The 17,875-nt window shown below is 48.5% G+C and overlaps 1 protein-coding gene across 1 annotated transcript in view; it reads left to right on the top strand.

Annotated features, from left to right (window-relative positions):
• Nucleotides 1–4,500: 4,500 nt before the first annotated feature.
• LOC117039738 (protein unc-13 homolog A-like) overlaps nucleotides 4,501–17,875 on the top strand; it is a 71,675-nt gene continuing 58,300 nt past the window's right edge. Inside the window, 8 exon segments of the mRNA XM_033136922.1 lie at nucleotides 4,501–4,558; nucleotides 5,737–5,836; nucleotides 7,143–7,260; nucleotides 8,637–8,760; nucleotides 9,661–9,734; nucleotides 12,563–12,596; nucleotides 14,603–14,638; nucleotides 16,985–17,195. Of these exon segments, the coding sequence (XP_032992813.1) occupies nucleotides 5,832–5,836; nucleotides 7,143–7,260; nucleotides 8,637–8,760; nucleotides 9,661–9,734; nucleotides 12,563–12,596; nucleotides 14,603–14,638; nucleotides 16,985–17,195 (602 nt within the window). The 5' untranslated portion in view covers nucleotides 4,501–4,558; nucleotides 5,737–5,831.

Genomic DNA, 17,875 nt, shown 5'->3' with positions numbered 1-17,875 from the left:
GTATATCCGGTATGTATGTCCTTGAATGGAGAGGAGGGCGGCCGAGATGATCGAGGGGTCTGGAAACTGAGCCTGATGAGGAACGGTCGAAGGAGCTGGGGATGTTGAACCTGGAAAAGAGGAGACTGAGAGGAGAAAGGAGAGCCAGCTTCAAATATCTGAAGGGCCGTCCCATGAAAGCTTGTTTTCTCCTGCTCTGGAGGATAGGACTCGAACCTATTTCACGAAATGGCCTCGTGTCCTCTCGCTTCTGTGTACAGAGAGAGAGAAAGTGTGTGTGTGTGTGTGTGTGTCGGCATGCCGGTAGCCACATGCCATCTGGAAGTGAAAAGCGAAGAGGAGAGATTAAAAATAGTCCCGTTAAATGTGAAGGCTTTAAGAGGCAGAATCTAGCAGAGAAGGAATAAAGGAGCTCTCGCGGCGGCAGCAGCGAGAGGGGGAGGTAGAGGAATAAGAACATTTTCCTGGGCTTTTAAAAAAAATTAAAACATTTCTATCCCACTGTTCTTCCAAGCAACGGGGCAGTGAGCAGGCCCGTTCAAAAAGGGATTAAACCTGGGGTTACCAACCCGTGTGCCGCTGCACCCTGGGGTGCCTTGAAGGGTGGTCAGGGGTGCCGCGGGCAACATTGGCCTCTGTCCCTCTTTCCTTCCCTCCCTCCTCCTATGCCCTCTCGCATCTCTGCCTCCCAAAGGCTGGCACGGCTGTTGGTTGCAGCAGCCCTGGCTGCAAGCTCCGCGGGCGAATGGTGCCTCTGGGGCTGGCCAGGGGGTGCTGGGTGCCAGGAGCTGGGGCGGCCTTGGAGTAAGCAGGCAAGCAAGCGGGCGAGGGAGCCCAGCCGGCCACTCTGCCAGCCCTTGCTGTTGGGAATGGGCAGACAAGTCCCAGGCCCCTGTGGGGCAGTGTGAGGAGACATCTCTCTTTGGGGCAGGTGGGGGGCAGCTCAGAGACCAGCGACTGCCCGGAGGACGCCCAAGGAGAGGGGAGAGGAGGCTGGGGAAACACTCCACAAGGGAGGAGGTTCGATAAAGGGGTGAGAGGCTGCCAGCACTTCAGGGAAAGGGGTTGAGCCCCACAGGGGAGTCGCAGAAAGAACGCAGTGGGTCAAGGGAGAAAGGTTGAAAACCTCTGTGTTAAAGGATGCCTTTTCCAGGAGGAGCCGGCGTCCAGATTCCGGGTCATGTGGCCAGCATGACTAAGCCGCTTCTGGTGAACCAGAGCAGCGCACGGAAACGCCGTTTACCTTCCCGCCGGAGTGGTACCTATTTATCTACTTGCACTTGATGTACTTTCAAACTGCTGGATTGGCAGGATCAGGGACCGAGCAACGGGAGCTCACCCCGTCATTGCGGGGATTCGAACCGCCGACCTTCTGATCGGCAAGCCCTAGGCTCTGTGGTTTAACCCACAGTGCCACCCGCGTCAATTTAATATATACCATTATCTAAAAGGGAGTGTGCGTGCTGTAAGACCATTAAGTCCAGGCATGAAGAAGAACCTCGCGGCACCCCTATGGGGCAAACATTGGCACCTTTCCTTAAATCACGGTGGTTGGAGCTGTGCAGAGAGTTGGTGCTATTTCTTGATGCAGACAGAATGATATCTTGTCGAGTCCACAGAGACTGTGGCAGAGACAGGACACCTGTTACGTGGGTGGCTCCATATTTTGCTCGGCACCCGGTTTCTTTTTCTTTTGCTCCTGCCTCCTTCCTCTTCTCTGGAAGGAGACGAGCCTGGAAAAGCAACAACAACATTTTCTGGCCTTCTGGAATCAAAACTTTTCCGTACGTACCAGCGCCCTAGTCCAATCTGGAGCCTCGTGGAGGAAGGCAGGTTGAGGTGAATCAGCACCACGGAGAGCTCCAGCTGAGCCACTTGCTCCAAGGCACCAAGGCACGGGCCATTTTAGGGGTCCCTGCTATCATACTGGGTGCATCGTGGCAGTGGCGTAACACCCTCAAGACCCCTTGGGGGCCGGGAGCGGGAAGCATTGCAAGCCGGTCTATTCGGGTGGCTAAGGCGCTGCCCCAGGGACGCGGGTGGCACTGTGGGTTAAACCACAGAGCCTAGGGTTTGCCAATCAGATGGTCGGCGGTTCGAATCCCCACGACGGAGTGAGCTAACGGCTGAAAGGTTGAACAATCATACACAACAGCACATCCTTGAAACCACAAGCTCCTTACAGCAACAATTCAGCAGCGAATAATGTCAGGGAAACCAAAGCTAAAAATAGTTCTTCCCCCCTTTTATACAAATGCCTGGCTTGTAAAAAATTAAATTAAAAATTAAAATCTCTGGCTCCCGAGCGAGTCGCGTGGTCTAAGGTAGCACAATGGACACCTCCCAAGGCAGCAAGGCAGGGTAGTTGTTGCAGCACCATGGAGAGCTCTGAGTGAGACACGTCTCTCTCTCAAAAAAAACAACAACACCCAGCTGGAATTTGAACCCTGATCTTCCACTCTAAGAAGAAGAAGAGTTTGGATTTGATATCCCGCTTTATCACTACCCGAAGGAGTCTCAAAGCGGCTCACGTTCTCCTTTCCCTTCCTCCCCCACAACAAACACTCTGCGAGGTGAGTGGGGCTGAGAGACTTCAGAGAAGTGTCACTAGCCCAAGGTCACCCAGCAGCTGCATGCGGAGGAGCGGAGACGCGAACCCGGTTCACCAGATTACGAGTCCACCGCTCTTAACCACTACACCACACTGGCTCTCTACAACTGCCTATTACATTAGCTGGGTTGCTAAAAAATAATAGTAATTCTTACTTCAGTGTAAAGATCACCATAAGCTGCTGCTTTTTTTAAAAAAAGGAGGAGTCTTTTTATATATGTGTCCAAAAAAAATTAACCAGTTAGATGGTATTGTGTGTTTTATTTCGTCGGTCCGAGACTGTAGTGGTTAATTCATTCAAGAGCGAGACGGGGTTGACAGCGTTCCAGAAGATGCGATGGGTGGAGGGGGGGGGAGCCGGTTCAAACCAGTCCTGAGCCATTCAGGAGCGGAGTTGTTCAAGCACGACAGAGAATCCATCTTCCCACATGTTCCTCTCGTTGCCCAGAGGCTCCGCGGCAATGCAAAATGCAAAGTCACTCTGGAGGCTCAGAAGTAGGTCACCAGCTTCCTGGGAGCGAGGGAAATGGATTTAACCCAGTCCCTTAGCCGGCAGAGAATTAGGGCAAATAAACAGAGGAGGGAAGACCTGCGGGCTCCTTTAAGGAAGTGTGCTGGGCCAATCAATTGTCCCACTTTCTTCTCCTTCTTTTAATCTTCTATGAATGGGAGAAGGCGTTGCCTTCAAAACACATCACAGAAAATGTTGGTGGAATTCTCAGGGATGGGATGCACAGAGGCTTGAGGTCATGCCAGATGCTGTGAGTGCCCTTTCTTATACAGCAGTAGAATCCTAGAGTTGGAAGAGACCCCAAGGGCCATCCAGTCCAACCCCCTGCCAAGCAGGAAACACCACCAAAGCATTCCTGACAGGTGGCTGTCAAGCCTCCGCTTCAAGACCTCCAAAGAAGGAGACTCCACCACACTCCTTGGTAGAAAATCCCACTGTCCAACAGCTCTCACTGTCAGTCAGTTCTTCCTAAGGTTTAGGTGGAATCTTCTTTCTTGTAGTTTGAATCCATTTCCCCGTGTCCGCTTCTCTGGAGCAGCAGAAAACAACCTTTCACCCTCCTCTATATGACATCCTTTTATATATTTGAACATGGCTATCATATCACCCCTTAACCTTCTCTTCTCCAGGCTAAACATACCCAGCTCCCTAAGCCGTTCCTCAGTACCTCAGGAGCCGAATAGAATCCGTTCCGGAAGTCCGTTCGACTTCCAAAACATCCGGAAACCAAAGCGTGGCTTCCGGTTGGCTGCAGGAGACTCCTGCAGCCAATCGGAAGAGCCCGTCGGACGTTCGACTTCTGAAAACCGGAACACTCACTTCTGGGTTTCGATTTTTCGGGAGCCGATTTGTTAGGGAGCCAAAGCATTCGAGGTCCACCTTTAGAAGGTAAAAGGAAGAGTTTTATTTTTAAAAAATAAGCCAGCAAACCAGAAAGAGAAGTTGCTGAATTGCAACTTATTCAAAAGCACGTCAAAGTGCAAGTAGATAAATAGGTACCGCTCCGGCGGGAATGTCAACGGCGTTTCCGTGCGCTGCTCTGGTTCGCCAGAAGTGGCTTAGTCATGCTGGCCACGTGACCTGGAAGCTGGACGCCGGATCCCTCGGCCAGTAAAGCGAGATGAGCGCCGCAACCTCAGAGTGGTCTGCGACTGGACCTAACGGTCAGGGGTCCCTTTACCTTTACCTTACCAAACTTAAAACCATGGAGAGACCTGGTCTGAATAGAGACACTGGATTCTTATCTCATTATACACGACAAAGCTATTTTTAACCATCTCACCCCTTGCTTTTTCCTGTAAGACCAATTGCAGTCATTAAAATTAAGTTAAAAAAGAAAGAAAGAAAAAGAGAGCACATATTGGATGGTACAACTAACCCTTCTGCTTTCTCCTTTTACCTTCCAGTCAAGAAAGCCAACTTTGACGGCCCCCAAGGTGAGTCTTTCCTCTTCTCCTTGTTGTACCCGGGGAGTCTTGTGACTGTTGAGAATGACTGACCATTGCCCCCACACTGAGAGCCTTGTCCCTTCAGTCCAGAGAGCCAGTAATCTGTGACCCTTTCCTTATGAAAAGAGCACACAGGTCTTCTAGCATCACGCAGCAAGAAGGAAGACTCATCTGTAGCGCTAAACTACTTTTATTTACAGTCTATGTACAGAGACTCCAAAATCAAGTCTGTGTTCTCCGAACAAGAGTACAAACTGCGACACGGCAGAAGTGAAACTAAACCGTACAATAACAACACTTCGGCGGAAGAGATCAGACAAACTTCCGTTCCCACACTCTCTCAGACACTCATGTGCTTTACACTGAGCATAACAGTCCTGCTGAAGCAGCGGAGCATAAATAAAAATCCCAGCACAAGGCAGGAGGCAATATCAGAGGGGTTTCATGCCTTCCCATGTGCTTTCTCTGAGCAATAAACTCTACCTTGGCAGAACAACCTACCCAGATGTTTAGAAAGCTGGTGCGAATTTGAATCTGCGGTTACTTGAACTTTTTGAAAGGTCTCGGCTTATCGTTGTCCGTTTTTCTCACTGGTTATTTTATTGTTTTGTATTTTTTGGGGGGGGGAGGACTGCTGATTGTTTGTTTTTGGAATTAAGCTGTGTACACGTTTTTAAATGAATAAATGGATGGATGGATGGATGCAAGCCACACCTGGCCAGTCGAAGACCCAGTGCCTTACTCTGCATGCCGTGGTGTTACAAGAAAACCGCTCCCTTAATTTATGGGGTATTCCGGAGCCCGTACAACAGGCATAGGCAAACCCGGCCCTCCAGATGTTTTGGGACTACAACTCCCATCATCCCTGACCACTGGTCCTGTTAGCTAGGGTTGGTGGGAGTTGTAGTCCCAAAACTTCTGGAGGGCCAAGTTTGCCTATGCCAGGCTTCCTCCACCTTGGCCCTCCAGATGTTTTTGGCCTACAACTCCCATCATCCCTGGCTAGCAGGACCAGTGGTCAGGGATGATGTGAGCTGTAGTCCCCCAGCGAGAAACATCTGGAGGCCCCCAGCGAGAAATGTGGGGGGTATTAAGGAGACGTACAGAAAGGTTCTGTTCTCACTATCCACCTATCCTATTCTGTGTTTCCCCTCCACTCCGTGCAGAAAAATTCAACACGTACGTCACCCTCAAAGTCCAGAATGTGAAGAGCACGACGATAGCGGTGCGGGGAAATCTTCCATGCTGGGAGCAAGACTTCATGTTGTAAGTGGAACTGTTCTCTAGCGCTCATTCGGAACAAACAGCAATTTGGGTTTCTGGAGGGTTGCCATTGGTTCTGGTCTGCCTGGGAAAGGAGAGGGGAAAGTGTGGACCAGGAGCCCTCAGTCTGCCTATTGACTTTGCTTGGATAAATACAATATTTGGAAGTTTTTTAACGCTTGATGTTTTATTGTGTTTTTAATATTCTGTTGGGAGCTGCCCAGAGTGGCTGGGGAAACCCAGTTTTCTGGGTGGACGGAGGACAAATATCCCTAAACATTTTGTGAATCTAAGTTTGGCCTCGTTGAGGGATAGTATTTCAATACGAGTAGGAAAATGAGAGTACCTCTAAACATTTATTTTTTTTAGGAAAAAAGCGCCAGTTATTATTATTAGCAACCTAGCACTGGTTCAGTTCTCCCAGCAGTTGTGGGAACTGCTCTCAGGTGCCCTTTAAAGATTTTTCAACCAATTCGGTGAACTTTGCTAAAACAGAACCAGTTCATTTCAAGCGCTCAGAGGAGAACAGCAGTGCCGGATTTACATGTAAGCTAAACAAGCTATAGCTTAGGGCCCCATTCGCTTGCCCCCCCCCCAAAAAAAATTTAAAAGGGAAAAAAAACCTGGATGTACATTTCCAAAATATAAGTTAAAAAACAAATAAAATAAAACCTACATACAGCAATGGTGTTTTGTGTTGCGTAGGCTCCTATGATGGAAGTCATGGGCCCCGCCTGCTAGCCTGCTCCCTAAAATATCACTGGTTTGCTCCTTTCTATATATAGGGTGCCTACATTCCGCATGTGCAAATGGCTTGAGAGACCTATTAGGTCCATAAATTGCCATATAGCATATTTGTTGTTGTTGTTGTTCAGTCGTGTCCGACTCTTGGTGACCCCATGGACCAGAGCACGCCAGGCACGCCTATCCTCCACTGCCTCTCGCAGTTTGGCCAAACTCATGTTAGTAGCTTCGAGAACACTGTCCCACCATCTCATCCTCTGTCGTCCCCTTCTCCTTGTGCCCTCCATCCTTCCCAACATCAGGGTCTTTTCTAGGGAGTCTTCTCTTCTCATGAGGTGGCCATATAGCATATATTCAACACAAAATACAGCGGCAATTTGCTGTTGACAAAGGACAGCTGGACATAGAAAGGGCCCCATTACCTTCTGTAGCTTAGGGCCTCATCAGACCTAAATCCGGCCCTGGAGAGGAGGTCGGGAAACCAGGGGCTTGTCCATATATTCTTAAGGCACTGGCCGTTCCTGAGAACGGGAGCCGTGCGATTAAAACTATGTTTCTCTTGCAGCGAAATCAACCGCCTTGACCTCGGGCTGACGGTGGAAGTGTGGAACAAGGGTCTAATCTGGGACACGATGGTGGGGACTGTGTGGATCCCGCTAAGCACGATCCGGCAATCCAACGAGGTGCGTGGAAAGTGTGGGAATATTCAGGGAGGCAGGAGAGGATATATTGTTCATCGATATCCTTCCTAACTTGCGCTAGAAAGTTCCTTTACTTAGCAGAGTTTCACATTCCCCTTTTAAATGCACAGCGGGTAGCTGGTTGCAGGCTCGTGTAAGCCTCTCGCTATTAGATTCCTGGTAAGTTCCCTTATATCCCTCTTAAAAGAATAAACACGCCACAATTGAATTTTTAATTGAATTTTTAAATTTGTATTTTTAATCTGTTATTTTAAATTGATCGTTTTTATGTTTCTTTTGCTGTGATTTTAATTGATGTTAGCCGCCCTGAGCCCAGTTTTTTGGCTGGGAAGGGCGGGGTATAAATAAAATTATTATTATTATTATTTATTATTATTCACAATCTTGTGTAAAGTATATAAAAGAAATTTACTCACACATTCAGTTCACAGTTTGATCCCTGAAGGCAGACTTAGTTACAAAGTATATACATGTGGATCTATCCCAGTGGTCAGCAACCATTTTCAGTTGTGGGCCGGTCCACTGTCCCTCAGACCACTTGATGGGCTGGACTACATTTGGGGGGGGGGGAATGAATGAAATCCTATACCCCACAAATAACCCAGAGATGCATTTTAAATAAAAGCACACATTCTGCTCATGTAAAAACACGCGGGTTCCCAGACCATCCACGAGCCGGATTCAGAAAGTGATTAGATCTTTTTCAGCCGTGGGCCGGTCCACCGTCCCTCAGACCATGTGGTGGGCCGGACTATATTTTGAAAAAATAATAATGAACGAATTCCTATGGCCCACAAATAACCCAGAGATGCATTTTAAATAAAAGCACACATTCTACTCGTGTAAAAACAGCAGGCAGGCCCCACAAATAACCCAGAGATGTATTTTAAATAAAAGGACACATTCTACTCATGTAAAAACACGCTGATTCCTGGACCGTCCGCGGGCCGGATTGAGAAGGCGATTGGGCCGCATCTGGCCCACGGGCCTTAGGTTGCCGACCCCTGATCTATCTCATCTGGGGATATTCCCAGTGTCCTCTATTGGCTGGAAGCCAACAGAGCATCTCTAGCTAAAAAGCTGCTCCAACGACAGAGGAAGTCAAAGAGAGGGAGATAGCTGCGTGCCTTGTCCTTTTCTTACCTGTACAGGTAAGGTCACACCCACCTCTAGTCACATGCAAAGGAAGGATGTCCCAGCCAGGAGGAAACAGGAAGTTTTCGACTGGCTGGACCAAACTTCCCCTTGCATGTCCACTCTAGGAAAACAAGGAATGTTGTACTTGACTGCTACTTATGTATCATGTCCCGAATTTTGCGATGGCTGGGCTAAATCCGAACCTTTTCCTTCCATCCCAGGAGGGTCCCGGGGAATGGCTGACTCTCGACTCCCATGTCATCATGACGGACAATGAGATCTCTGGGACCAAGGACCCAACTTTCCACCGCATCCTTTTGGACACTCGCTTTGAACTCCCACTCGGTAGGGAAGCAGGGGTGGATTGGGTTGTAAAGTGGTGTGTGTGTGTGTGTGTGTGTGTGTGTGTGTGTGTGTTTTACCCCAATACAGTGGTTCTCAAACTTAGTCCGTTCCGGAAGTCCGTTCCAAAACCAAAGCGTTCCAAAACCGAGGGGCGCTTTCCCATAGAAAGTCATGCAAAACGGATTAATCCGTTCCGGACTTTTAAAAACAAACCTTAAAACAGCAGTTTAACATGGATTTTACTATCTAGCGAGACCATTCGTCCACAAAACGAAAGAATTAAACAATGTACTGCAGTCAGTAGCTGAACTGGGTTCCCACACAGTCACAAAAACAAAACGAAAGGAGCCGCAAAAAACAGAAACGCAAAATAAATAGCAAAAACAGATGGACCTCGGCATAGAACTCAAAATGGAAGCCTAACACTAAAAAACGGAGCACGTTCGGCTTCCGAAAAAGGTTCGCAAACCGGAACACTTACTTCCAGGTTTGTAGCGTTTGGCTTCCAAATTGTTCGAGTACCAATGCGTTTGACAACCAATAGACCACTGTACTAGGGGCTTGTACAACCTAAAGTGCAGGTTGGCCACTGTGGGATAGCTCAGTCCATAGAGCATGAGGCTCTAAATCTCAGGGTCGCGGGTTCGAGTCCCACCTTGGGCAAAGGTTTCCTGCAAAAGCAGTGGGTTGGGATGGATGACCCTAATGGTCCCTTTTAACTCTATGGTTCTAACGTGATGCCGGGTTCGGTGGGGCTGTTGGCCTGATCCGGCAGCCCTCTTCTTATGTTCTATATATGGTCCAGTCCAGGAAAGGCTTGTACCAATTGCGGGTTGTTTTTTTTCCTTTTTCATTCCATCAACTGAACCGCCTCCGATTTCGCCCCTCTTTCCCGTGCAGATATACCTGAGGAGGAAGCACGCTACTGGGTGAAAGAGCTTGAGAGGCTCAATGCGATGCGAGATCAGGATCATGTAAGTTTCTAAGAGGGCATGTGTGTGTGTTTAATATGCCTTGTCTGAAGCATGGATGCTTCTGGGGAGAAAACCTGCTCAATCAGATTCCTTCCTGGCTTTTAGCATTCATGTTCTTCTTACCAGCATGGTTGTTGTTGTTCGTGTGTGTGTGTGTGTGTGTGTGTGTGTATTCCTATTCAGACTAGACCTATTGAAATTAAGAGATCTAAGTTAGCCATATGCCTGTTGTCTTTGTCCATGGAGTTTTCTCGGCAGAGATACTGGAGTGGGTTGCCAGTTCCTCCTCCAGGTGGATCACGTTTGGTCCAAACTCTCCACTATGACCTGTCCATCTTGACCTGTCCATAGCTTCCCTGAGTAATTCAAGCCCCTTCGCCATGACAAGGCAGTGATCCATGAAAGGTCCGTATACTTAAAGCTATGGTTTTCCCAGTAGTAATGTACGGAAGTGAGAGCTGGACTATAAAGAAGGCTGGTCGCCGAAGAATTGATGCTTTTGAATTCTGGTGCTGGAGGAGACTCTTGAGAGTCCCATGGACTGCAAGAAGATCAAACCTCTCCATTCTCAAGGAAATCAGCCCTGAGTGCTCACTGGAAGGACAGATCCTGAACCTGAGGCTCCAGTACTTTGGCCACCTCATGAGAAGAGAAGACTCCCTGGAAAAGACCCTGATGTTGGGAAAGATGGAGGGCACAAGGAGAAGGGGACGACAGAGGATGAGATGGTTGGACAGTCTTCTCGAAGCGACTGGCATGAGTTTGGCCAAACTGCGAGAGGCAGTGAAGGATAGGCGTGCCTGGCGTGCTCTGGTCCATGGGGTCACGAAGAGTCGGACACGACTGAACGACTGAACAACAACAACAAGTTAGCCATGCCCATTGATTTCAATGGGCACCTCTTCTTAGTCTGAATAAGGGTAACGTTGGAGCCAACCAGTAGATTCTGAGGGTTAGTCTCCAACTATTTCATTGCTCAGACTAGACCCAGGCTAGATCTACACAGCTATAAAAAAACGCTCTGCAAAAAAACAAAAACAAAAAAACACCGTTGTAAAGCTTGCAACTGAAGTTACAGGTAGGTAGCCGTGTTGGTCTGCCATAGTCAAAACAAAATAAAAAATAAAGAAATTCCTTCCAGTAGCACCTTAGAGTCCGACTAAGTTAGTTCTTGGTATGAGCTTTCGTGTGCATGCACAGTTCTTCAGATACACTGAATATTCTCCCTCACTATATTTAAGGGTCTGGTGGTGACTTCCGTTTCAGTGTATCTGAAGAAGTGTGCCTGCACATGAAAGCTCATACTGAGAACAAACTTAGTTGGTCTCTAAGGTGCTACTGGAAGGAATTTTTTATATTTTGTTTTGACTACAGCAGATCAACACGGCTACCTACCTTAGAATCCTTGAATCCTAGAGTTGGAAGAGACCCCAAGGGCCATCCAGTCCAACCCCCTGCCAAGCAGGAAACACCATCAAAGCATTCCTGACAGATGGCTGTCAAGCCTCTGCTTAAAGACCTCCAAAGAAGGAGACTCCACCACACTCCTTGGCAGCAAATTCCACTGCCGAACAGCTCTCACTGTCAGGAAGTTCTTCCTAATGTTTAGGTGGAATCTTCTTTCTTGTAGTTTGAATCCATTGCTCCGTGTCCGCTTCTCTGGAGCAGCAGAAAACAACCTTTCTCCCTTCTCTATATGGCGTCCTTTGATATATTTGAACATGGCTATCATATCACCCTTTAATCTTCTCTTCTCCAGGCTAAACATACCCAGCTCCCTAAGCAGTTCCTCACACCATCTATCTATCTATCTATCTATCTATCTATCTATCTATCTGAAGAAGTGTGCACGCACACAAAAGCTCATACCAAGAGCAAATTTAGTTGGTCTCTGAGGTGCTACTGGAAGGATTATTTATTTGTTTGTTTGTTTGTTTGTTTGTCTTGCAATGAAACACATAAATGAGTAGAGATTTCAGCTCCTCAACGCCATCTGGTGTCATGGTATTAAAGCACCATTATTTTGACTAATGTAGTTGAGTCCCCAGTTAAAATTAAGAGACACCAAAAAAAAAAAAAAGAGACGATTTCTAAGGCAGGCAGATTGGAAATCTAAATGTGAGTAACTGCATGAACTTTTGTTACATGTTAATAACATTTTGTAGTTCTTTTTATCAGATGTTAGAACGTTTTCTTTAATACAGTGGCACCTTGGTTCTCAAACTTAATCCGTTCCGGAAATTCCGTTCCGAAACCAAAGCGTTCCAAAACCGAGGCGCGCTTTCCCATAGAAAGCAATGCAAAGCGGATTGATCCGTTCCAGACTTTTAAAACCAATATGACATGAAATTTACTATCTAACGAGACCATTGAGCCATGAAATGAAAGCGATAGACAATGTACTGCAGTCACACCATCAATCATCAATCAATTAGTAGCTGAACTGGGTTCCACACAGTCACAAAAACAAAACGAAGAAGAGCTGCAGAAACAGAAATGCAAAATAAATAGCAAAAACAGACAGACGTCAGTGTAACGCTCAAAATGGAAGTGTGGCACTCAAAATGGAGCACATTTGGCTTCCGAAAAAAGTTCGCAAACCGGAACACCGACTTCTGGGTTTGCAGTGTTTGGGTTCCAAGTTGTTTGAGGACCAAGGCGTTTGAGAACCTCTATTCCACTGTAACTGCAAGGTATATATTTTTTAAGGTATTTTAAGTTGTTCTCAGATAGACACTGACTCCTCCCCTTGCCTCTTCTCTCTGTCTGTCCCCTCCACCCCACCCCGGCGCATCTTGGGGCTCCGTTCTCGTTCCCGGGGGACACAGGAGAAGCCGCTGCCAGTACCCGGATCTCAGTGCTGTAAGTGTTTGACTCGCTTGTGCATTTTAGGGAATTCGATCTCGCTTCCCCCCCCCCATGCCCCAACCAGGTCCTGTCCCTCTGTGACCTGGGAGCTGGAGTCCAAGTTCTGCACCCCTGACTCAGGTTATATCTGTCAAGGTCTTTCCATGACCCTCCATCTCTGGTTTGGAAGGTACCTCACTAGGAGGGTTTGGCCACCGAAAAGGGAAGGTTACCTGGCTGGCAGAAGTCCCCTCCCCTTGCTTCTTGACCCTCCCCTCTGTGTCTCCCTTACCCCCATTTGTCCCCCCTCCCTGCTATGTCTCTCTCCCACCCCACCCCACTTTTAAGTCTCAGGAAAGTCTCGAGCTAGGAAATGCTGTTTGGAGATCTGTTATAGCAGGCATGTCCAACAGGTGGGTCATGATCTACTGGTATATCGCGGGGTGTTCCTGGTAGATCCTGGCTGATCTCTGGCCCCTCGGCGATCTGCTTACCAAAAAGCGAAAAACAACCCAACTTTGCCTTTCCTAAAAAAAAAAAAAAAGCTCAACAACTTTGGCTTGCTACAAAAAGCTCAACAACTTTGGGGAGATCACTGCCAGTCCTTTTTACGACAATGGGTAGATCACTGCTAGTTTTTTTATATATACTGTGAGTAGATCACAGTCTAATGGGAGTTGGATGTCCCTGTGTTGTAGGAAAATCGTTGGGCTCACTTGGATTACCAAACAAAGATACCACCCAGGAATATCCAGGTGAAACTCGAAAAATTAGAATATTGTGGAAAGGTTCATTTCTTTCAGTAGTTCAACTTAAAAGGTGAAACTAATATATGAGATAGACTCATGACATGCAAAGCGAGATATGTCAAGCCTTTATTTGTTATAATTGTGATGATTATGGCGTACAGCTGATGAGAACCCCAAATTAACAGCCTCAACTTTGGGGTTTTCATCAGCTGGACGCCATAACCATCACAATTATAACAAGCAAAGGCTTGACATATCTCGCTTTGCATGTCATGAGTCTATCTCGTATATTAAACTCCAGTAGGTAATGAAGACAATTGCTTACATAAATGAACTTTTCCACGATATTCTAATTTTTCGAGTTTCACCTGTACTGTAGGAGCAAAACAGCATCCAGCAGGTCTGGTCTTTATTTTTTAAGGGCTGTTGCAGCAGGACTTCCACCCACCACGTGGAAGAAGCAGGAAGGAGCCCAGGACAAAGGATGGCTCCCACTTTTTATCAGTTTTACAGAGATACCCACAACACCCCTAAAATTACATCACAAATACATCACAGATTGGGAGGGTCTGGTGTCAGGTTTGCCCCCATCCTTCCCTCGACCTCCACCTCACACCCATTAAGTAAGACAAAAGAAATATTGACAAGCTCCCGGTTTCCGAGGCCAAGTTAACCACACCTCTTTGTCCCAAACCAAGAACAGTCCTGATCCATTGCTGTTTACCTTCCCGCCGGAGCGGTACCTATTTATCTACTTGCACTTTGACGTGCTTTCGAACTGCTAGGTTGGCAGGAGCAGGGACCGAGCGACGGGAGCTCACCCCGTCATTGCGGGGATTCGAACCGCCGACCTTCTGATCGGCAAGCCCAATAGGCTCAGCGGTTTAGACCACAGTGCCACCTGCCTCCCAACCTTTACATAAATTCCTGCAACAGATCGAAAAGTGAAGGGGATCCCAAGAGGGGGTTTTGAAGAAAGGGAGGTTCTCTTCTGAAGCTGGGCGAGGGAGGGAAACCCAGAAAAGGAAAAACCATCCACTAGCGCACATAGGATTTTGCACGGGGACTGATCTGTGAATCCGGGGACTGTCCCCGGGAAACGGGGACGTCTGGTAACCTTAGTATGATGCCATCTAGGAAGGATTTAAATTCTTCTGGAATGGTCCAGTTTCCTCTTCCCTTTGGGGCTAAAAAGTTACTGGCTTAATTTAGACTTGGCCTGTCTCTTAAAGGGACATATCTTCCTGGACTTTTTGTTTTGTTTTTTTGTAGGCAACTGGAATTATTTTGGCTGGGGAGATCAACAAAGTAAGTATTTGACCCGCCCCCCACTTCTAGACCTCCGTACCCCCCCCCCAATTTCTACCCATTTCGCTATGCAGGCCTCCTCAAATACTTTTCTCTCTCTCACACCCACTTTGTGGACCATATGAGACAAAGACCACATTCGCGCTATTCATTTAAAATATTTTAAACAGGCCTTGTTCCCCCCCCTCCCCGCAATTCTAGGAGCTGCGGTTTGCTGAGAGGAGCTGGGAGACCCTGGACTCAGCTGCAAAAAAAGTGTGTTGTGAAATGCATTGTACCAATGTGGCACTAGGTGGCGATGTTGAGCTAGGGCAAAAGCAAAATATTTTTCAAAACGTTTATTTTTTTTAAAAAAAAAGCTTTTTAAATATATGTGTCTAGATTCCACCCCTGATTCCCTTCACAGAACTACAATTCCCAGAGCTCCCTGGGAATTAGGGTCTCCTAGCAGCAACCTTAACAAACTACACTTCCCCTGAATACTTTGGGGGGGGGGAGCCATGACTGCTTAAAATGATATCATAGTATGGTGGGTGACTGAAATGCCACCAGCATTGCTTTTGTACTTTAAAAAATAAATTCCAGTTTTGTATGTTAGGAAGGAACTCAAACAAGATGGGGGGGGGGCTTGAACCCTTTGATCCCCACCCTGGTCCCAATCCAGCCTTTGGTCTGCCATGCATAGGGAAAGAGAAAACATTGCCACTGGAACAAATTACAGTGGTAAAGGTAAAGGTAAAGGGACCCCTGACCATCAGGTCCAGTCGTGTCCGACTCTGGGGTTGCGGCGCTCATCTCGCTCTATAGGCCTAGGGAGCCGGCGTTTGTCCGCAGACAGCTTCCGGGTCATGTGGCCAGCATGACAAAGCCGCTTCTGGCGAACCAGAGCAGCGCACGGAAACGCCGTTTACCTTCCCGCTGGAGCGGTCCCTATTTATCTACTTGCACTTTGACGTTCTTTCGAACTGCTAGGTGGGCAGGAGCAGGGACCGAGCAACGGGAGCTCACCCCGTCATTGCGGGGATTCGAACCGCCGACCTTCTGATCAGCAAGCCCTAGACTCTGTGATTTAACCCACAGCGCCACCTGGGTCCCTGGGTACAGTGGTACCTTGGTTTAAAAACAGTTTAGTTTATGAACAACTTGGATTAAGAACGCTGCAAACCCGGAAGTAGATGTTTTGGTTTGTGAATTTTGTAAGCAGAACATGTTGAGTGTGTTCCGTTTGTAAATTGAGTGCCCTGCTGCTATGGGAAAGCGTGCCTTGGTTTAAGAACGTTTTGGTTTAAGAAAGGACTTCTGGAACGGATAAAGTTCGTAAACCAAGGTATACCACTGTAGTGATAAGGCTTATCCTTATCCGGTCAGGGGTCCCATACTGAACTGTGTGGCATCTTAACTCCATGTACCTAACCTGATCTGAAAAATGGTATCACGGAAGGGAACCTGGAAACAATTTCCCCCATAATCAGGAAACTCCAGTCCTGGGCTTTTCCCTTCTCATGTCTTATCTCCCTGTAACCCGTCTTCCTCTCACTTCTCCATCCTCCTGGTAGCTAAAACATGGGGCGCTCATCCCCTGCCACGGGTGGCGCAAACAACTTTGCGTGCTGGCATTGCAGGGGCGGTTGGACTAGATGCCCTCTGGGCTTCCTTCCACATTTTGCTTTGGGGGGGGGAAAGACCTCCATTCTCTGGGTTTCCGCATCGCTCCGTCCACCTCTCTCAGTGTCCTCCCTCGTTCTCTCCTGCCATCGACCACCAGTACCGTCGTTCTCCCCGAATCCCGTCCCCCCACCCCCAGTCAAGCCGTTTCTCCCTTCCTGACCTCCCTTCTCTAGTGTCCCTGGACAGAGCCGTCTTTCCCCATAGGGATTAGTGGGCGCCCCAGCAAGTGGGGGAGCTGTGTGCAGCGTTGCCGGCGCCCCCCCCCCTTTCCCTGCATGCCCGCCAGCTGCACCCTGGGCGTGCAGCTTCCCTCCCAAGCCTCTGCGGGGATCGCTCTCCTCCCGAGGAGGCTTGGGAGGGAAGCTGCGCTCTCCTCCCGCGGAGGCTTGGGAAGGGCGCAACTTCTCTCCCGCAACAGCAAGGGGGAGATTTGCGCCCGCCCCCGGATGGCTGGCCTTGCGCAGCTACCACGGCCACTCCAACACTATCCATGGTAATTTGGGGGTGTGCTGGGCTGATATTTGCACCCCGGCGCCGCATCTGCTAAAGACGGCCCTGTCCCCAGGAAAACACACAAACAAGGGAACACAAATCTTCTACACGCACCCCAGATCTCCAGGCACTGAACGGGCCTTTTCCTAACTTGCGAAATTGGGTCAACCTCCTCTTCTCCTCCAGATGACGACCCCGACAGCACCATGGACGACCGGGACAGCGACTACCGGAGCGAGACCAGCAACAGCATCCCTCCCCCTTTTTACACCACATCCCAGCCCAACGCTTCGGTCCACCAGTACCCCATGCGTCACCAGCAGAGAGCGGCCCGGGACTCCTACGCCGATTCCATGCAGGGCTACGAGATGGACTACTCCGACCACCGCCCCATGAGGTAGAGCGGGCGGAAGCCGGGGACCTTCCTGGGGGGAAGGCGCGAGAAGCCTCCACGGGGAAGGGGTGGGTTGGGGTGGGGGCCCTGATCCGAGCTGGGGAGCTTCGGCCAGAAGCGGGCACCAGTTTGTTGGAAGGGGAAGGGTACGCAGGTCAGGTTGGAGTAGATCGGACCAAAGGTTGATCGAGCCCGGTGCTCTGTTTTAGGGTGCAGGCACCACCAGAAGGGAACCCAGTCTACGAAGATTGCTTTTCTTTCTTTCTTTCTTTCTTTCTTTCTTTCTTTCTTCCTTCCTTCCTTCCTTCCTTCCTTCCTTTCTTTCTTTCTTTCTTTCTTTCTTTCTTCCTTCCTTCCTTCCTTCCTTCCTTTCTTTCTTTCTTTCTTCCTTTCTTCCTTCCTTTCTTTCTTCCTTCCTTCCTTTCTTCCTTCCTTCCTTTCTTCCTTCCTTTCTTTCTTCCTTTCTTCCTTTCTTCCTTTCTTCCTTTCTTCCTTCCTTCCTTCCTTTCTTTCTTCCTTCCTTCCTTCCTTTCTTCCTTCCTTCCTTCCTTCCTTCCTTCTTTGGCGATCCCTCGTAGCCGAGTAAGATTGTCTTCCATAAACACGGTTTTAACAATGAGTCCGTAAGTGGTTGTGGAGGCCAATTCTGGATCCACCACGTCTACAGTGGGGGGGTGGTGTGC

This window comes from Lacerta agilis, chromosome 18 (assembly GCF_009819535.1).
Source record: "Lacerta agilis isolate rLacAgi1 chromosome 18, rLacAgi1.pri, whole genome shotgun sequence".
In the NCBI taxonomy this organism is placed as follows: domain Eukaryota; kingdom Metazoa; phylum Chordata; class Lepidosauria; order Squamata; family Lacertidae; genus Lacerta; species Lacerta agilis.
The sequence above is the reverse complement of the archived record's forward strand: the minus strand, read 5'-3'. Positions and strand labels throughout refer to the sequence as shown.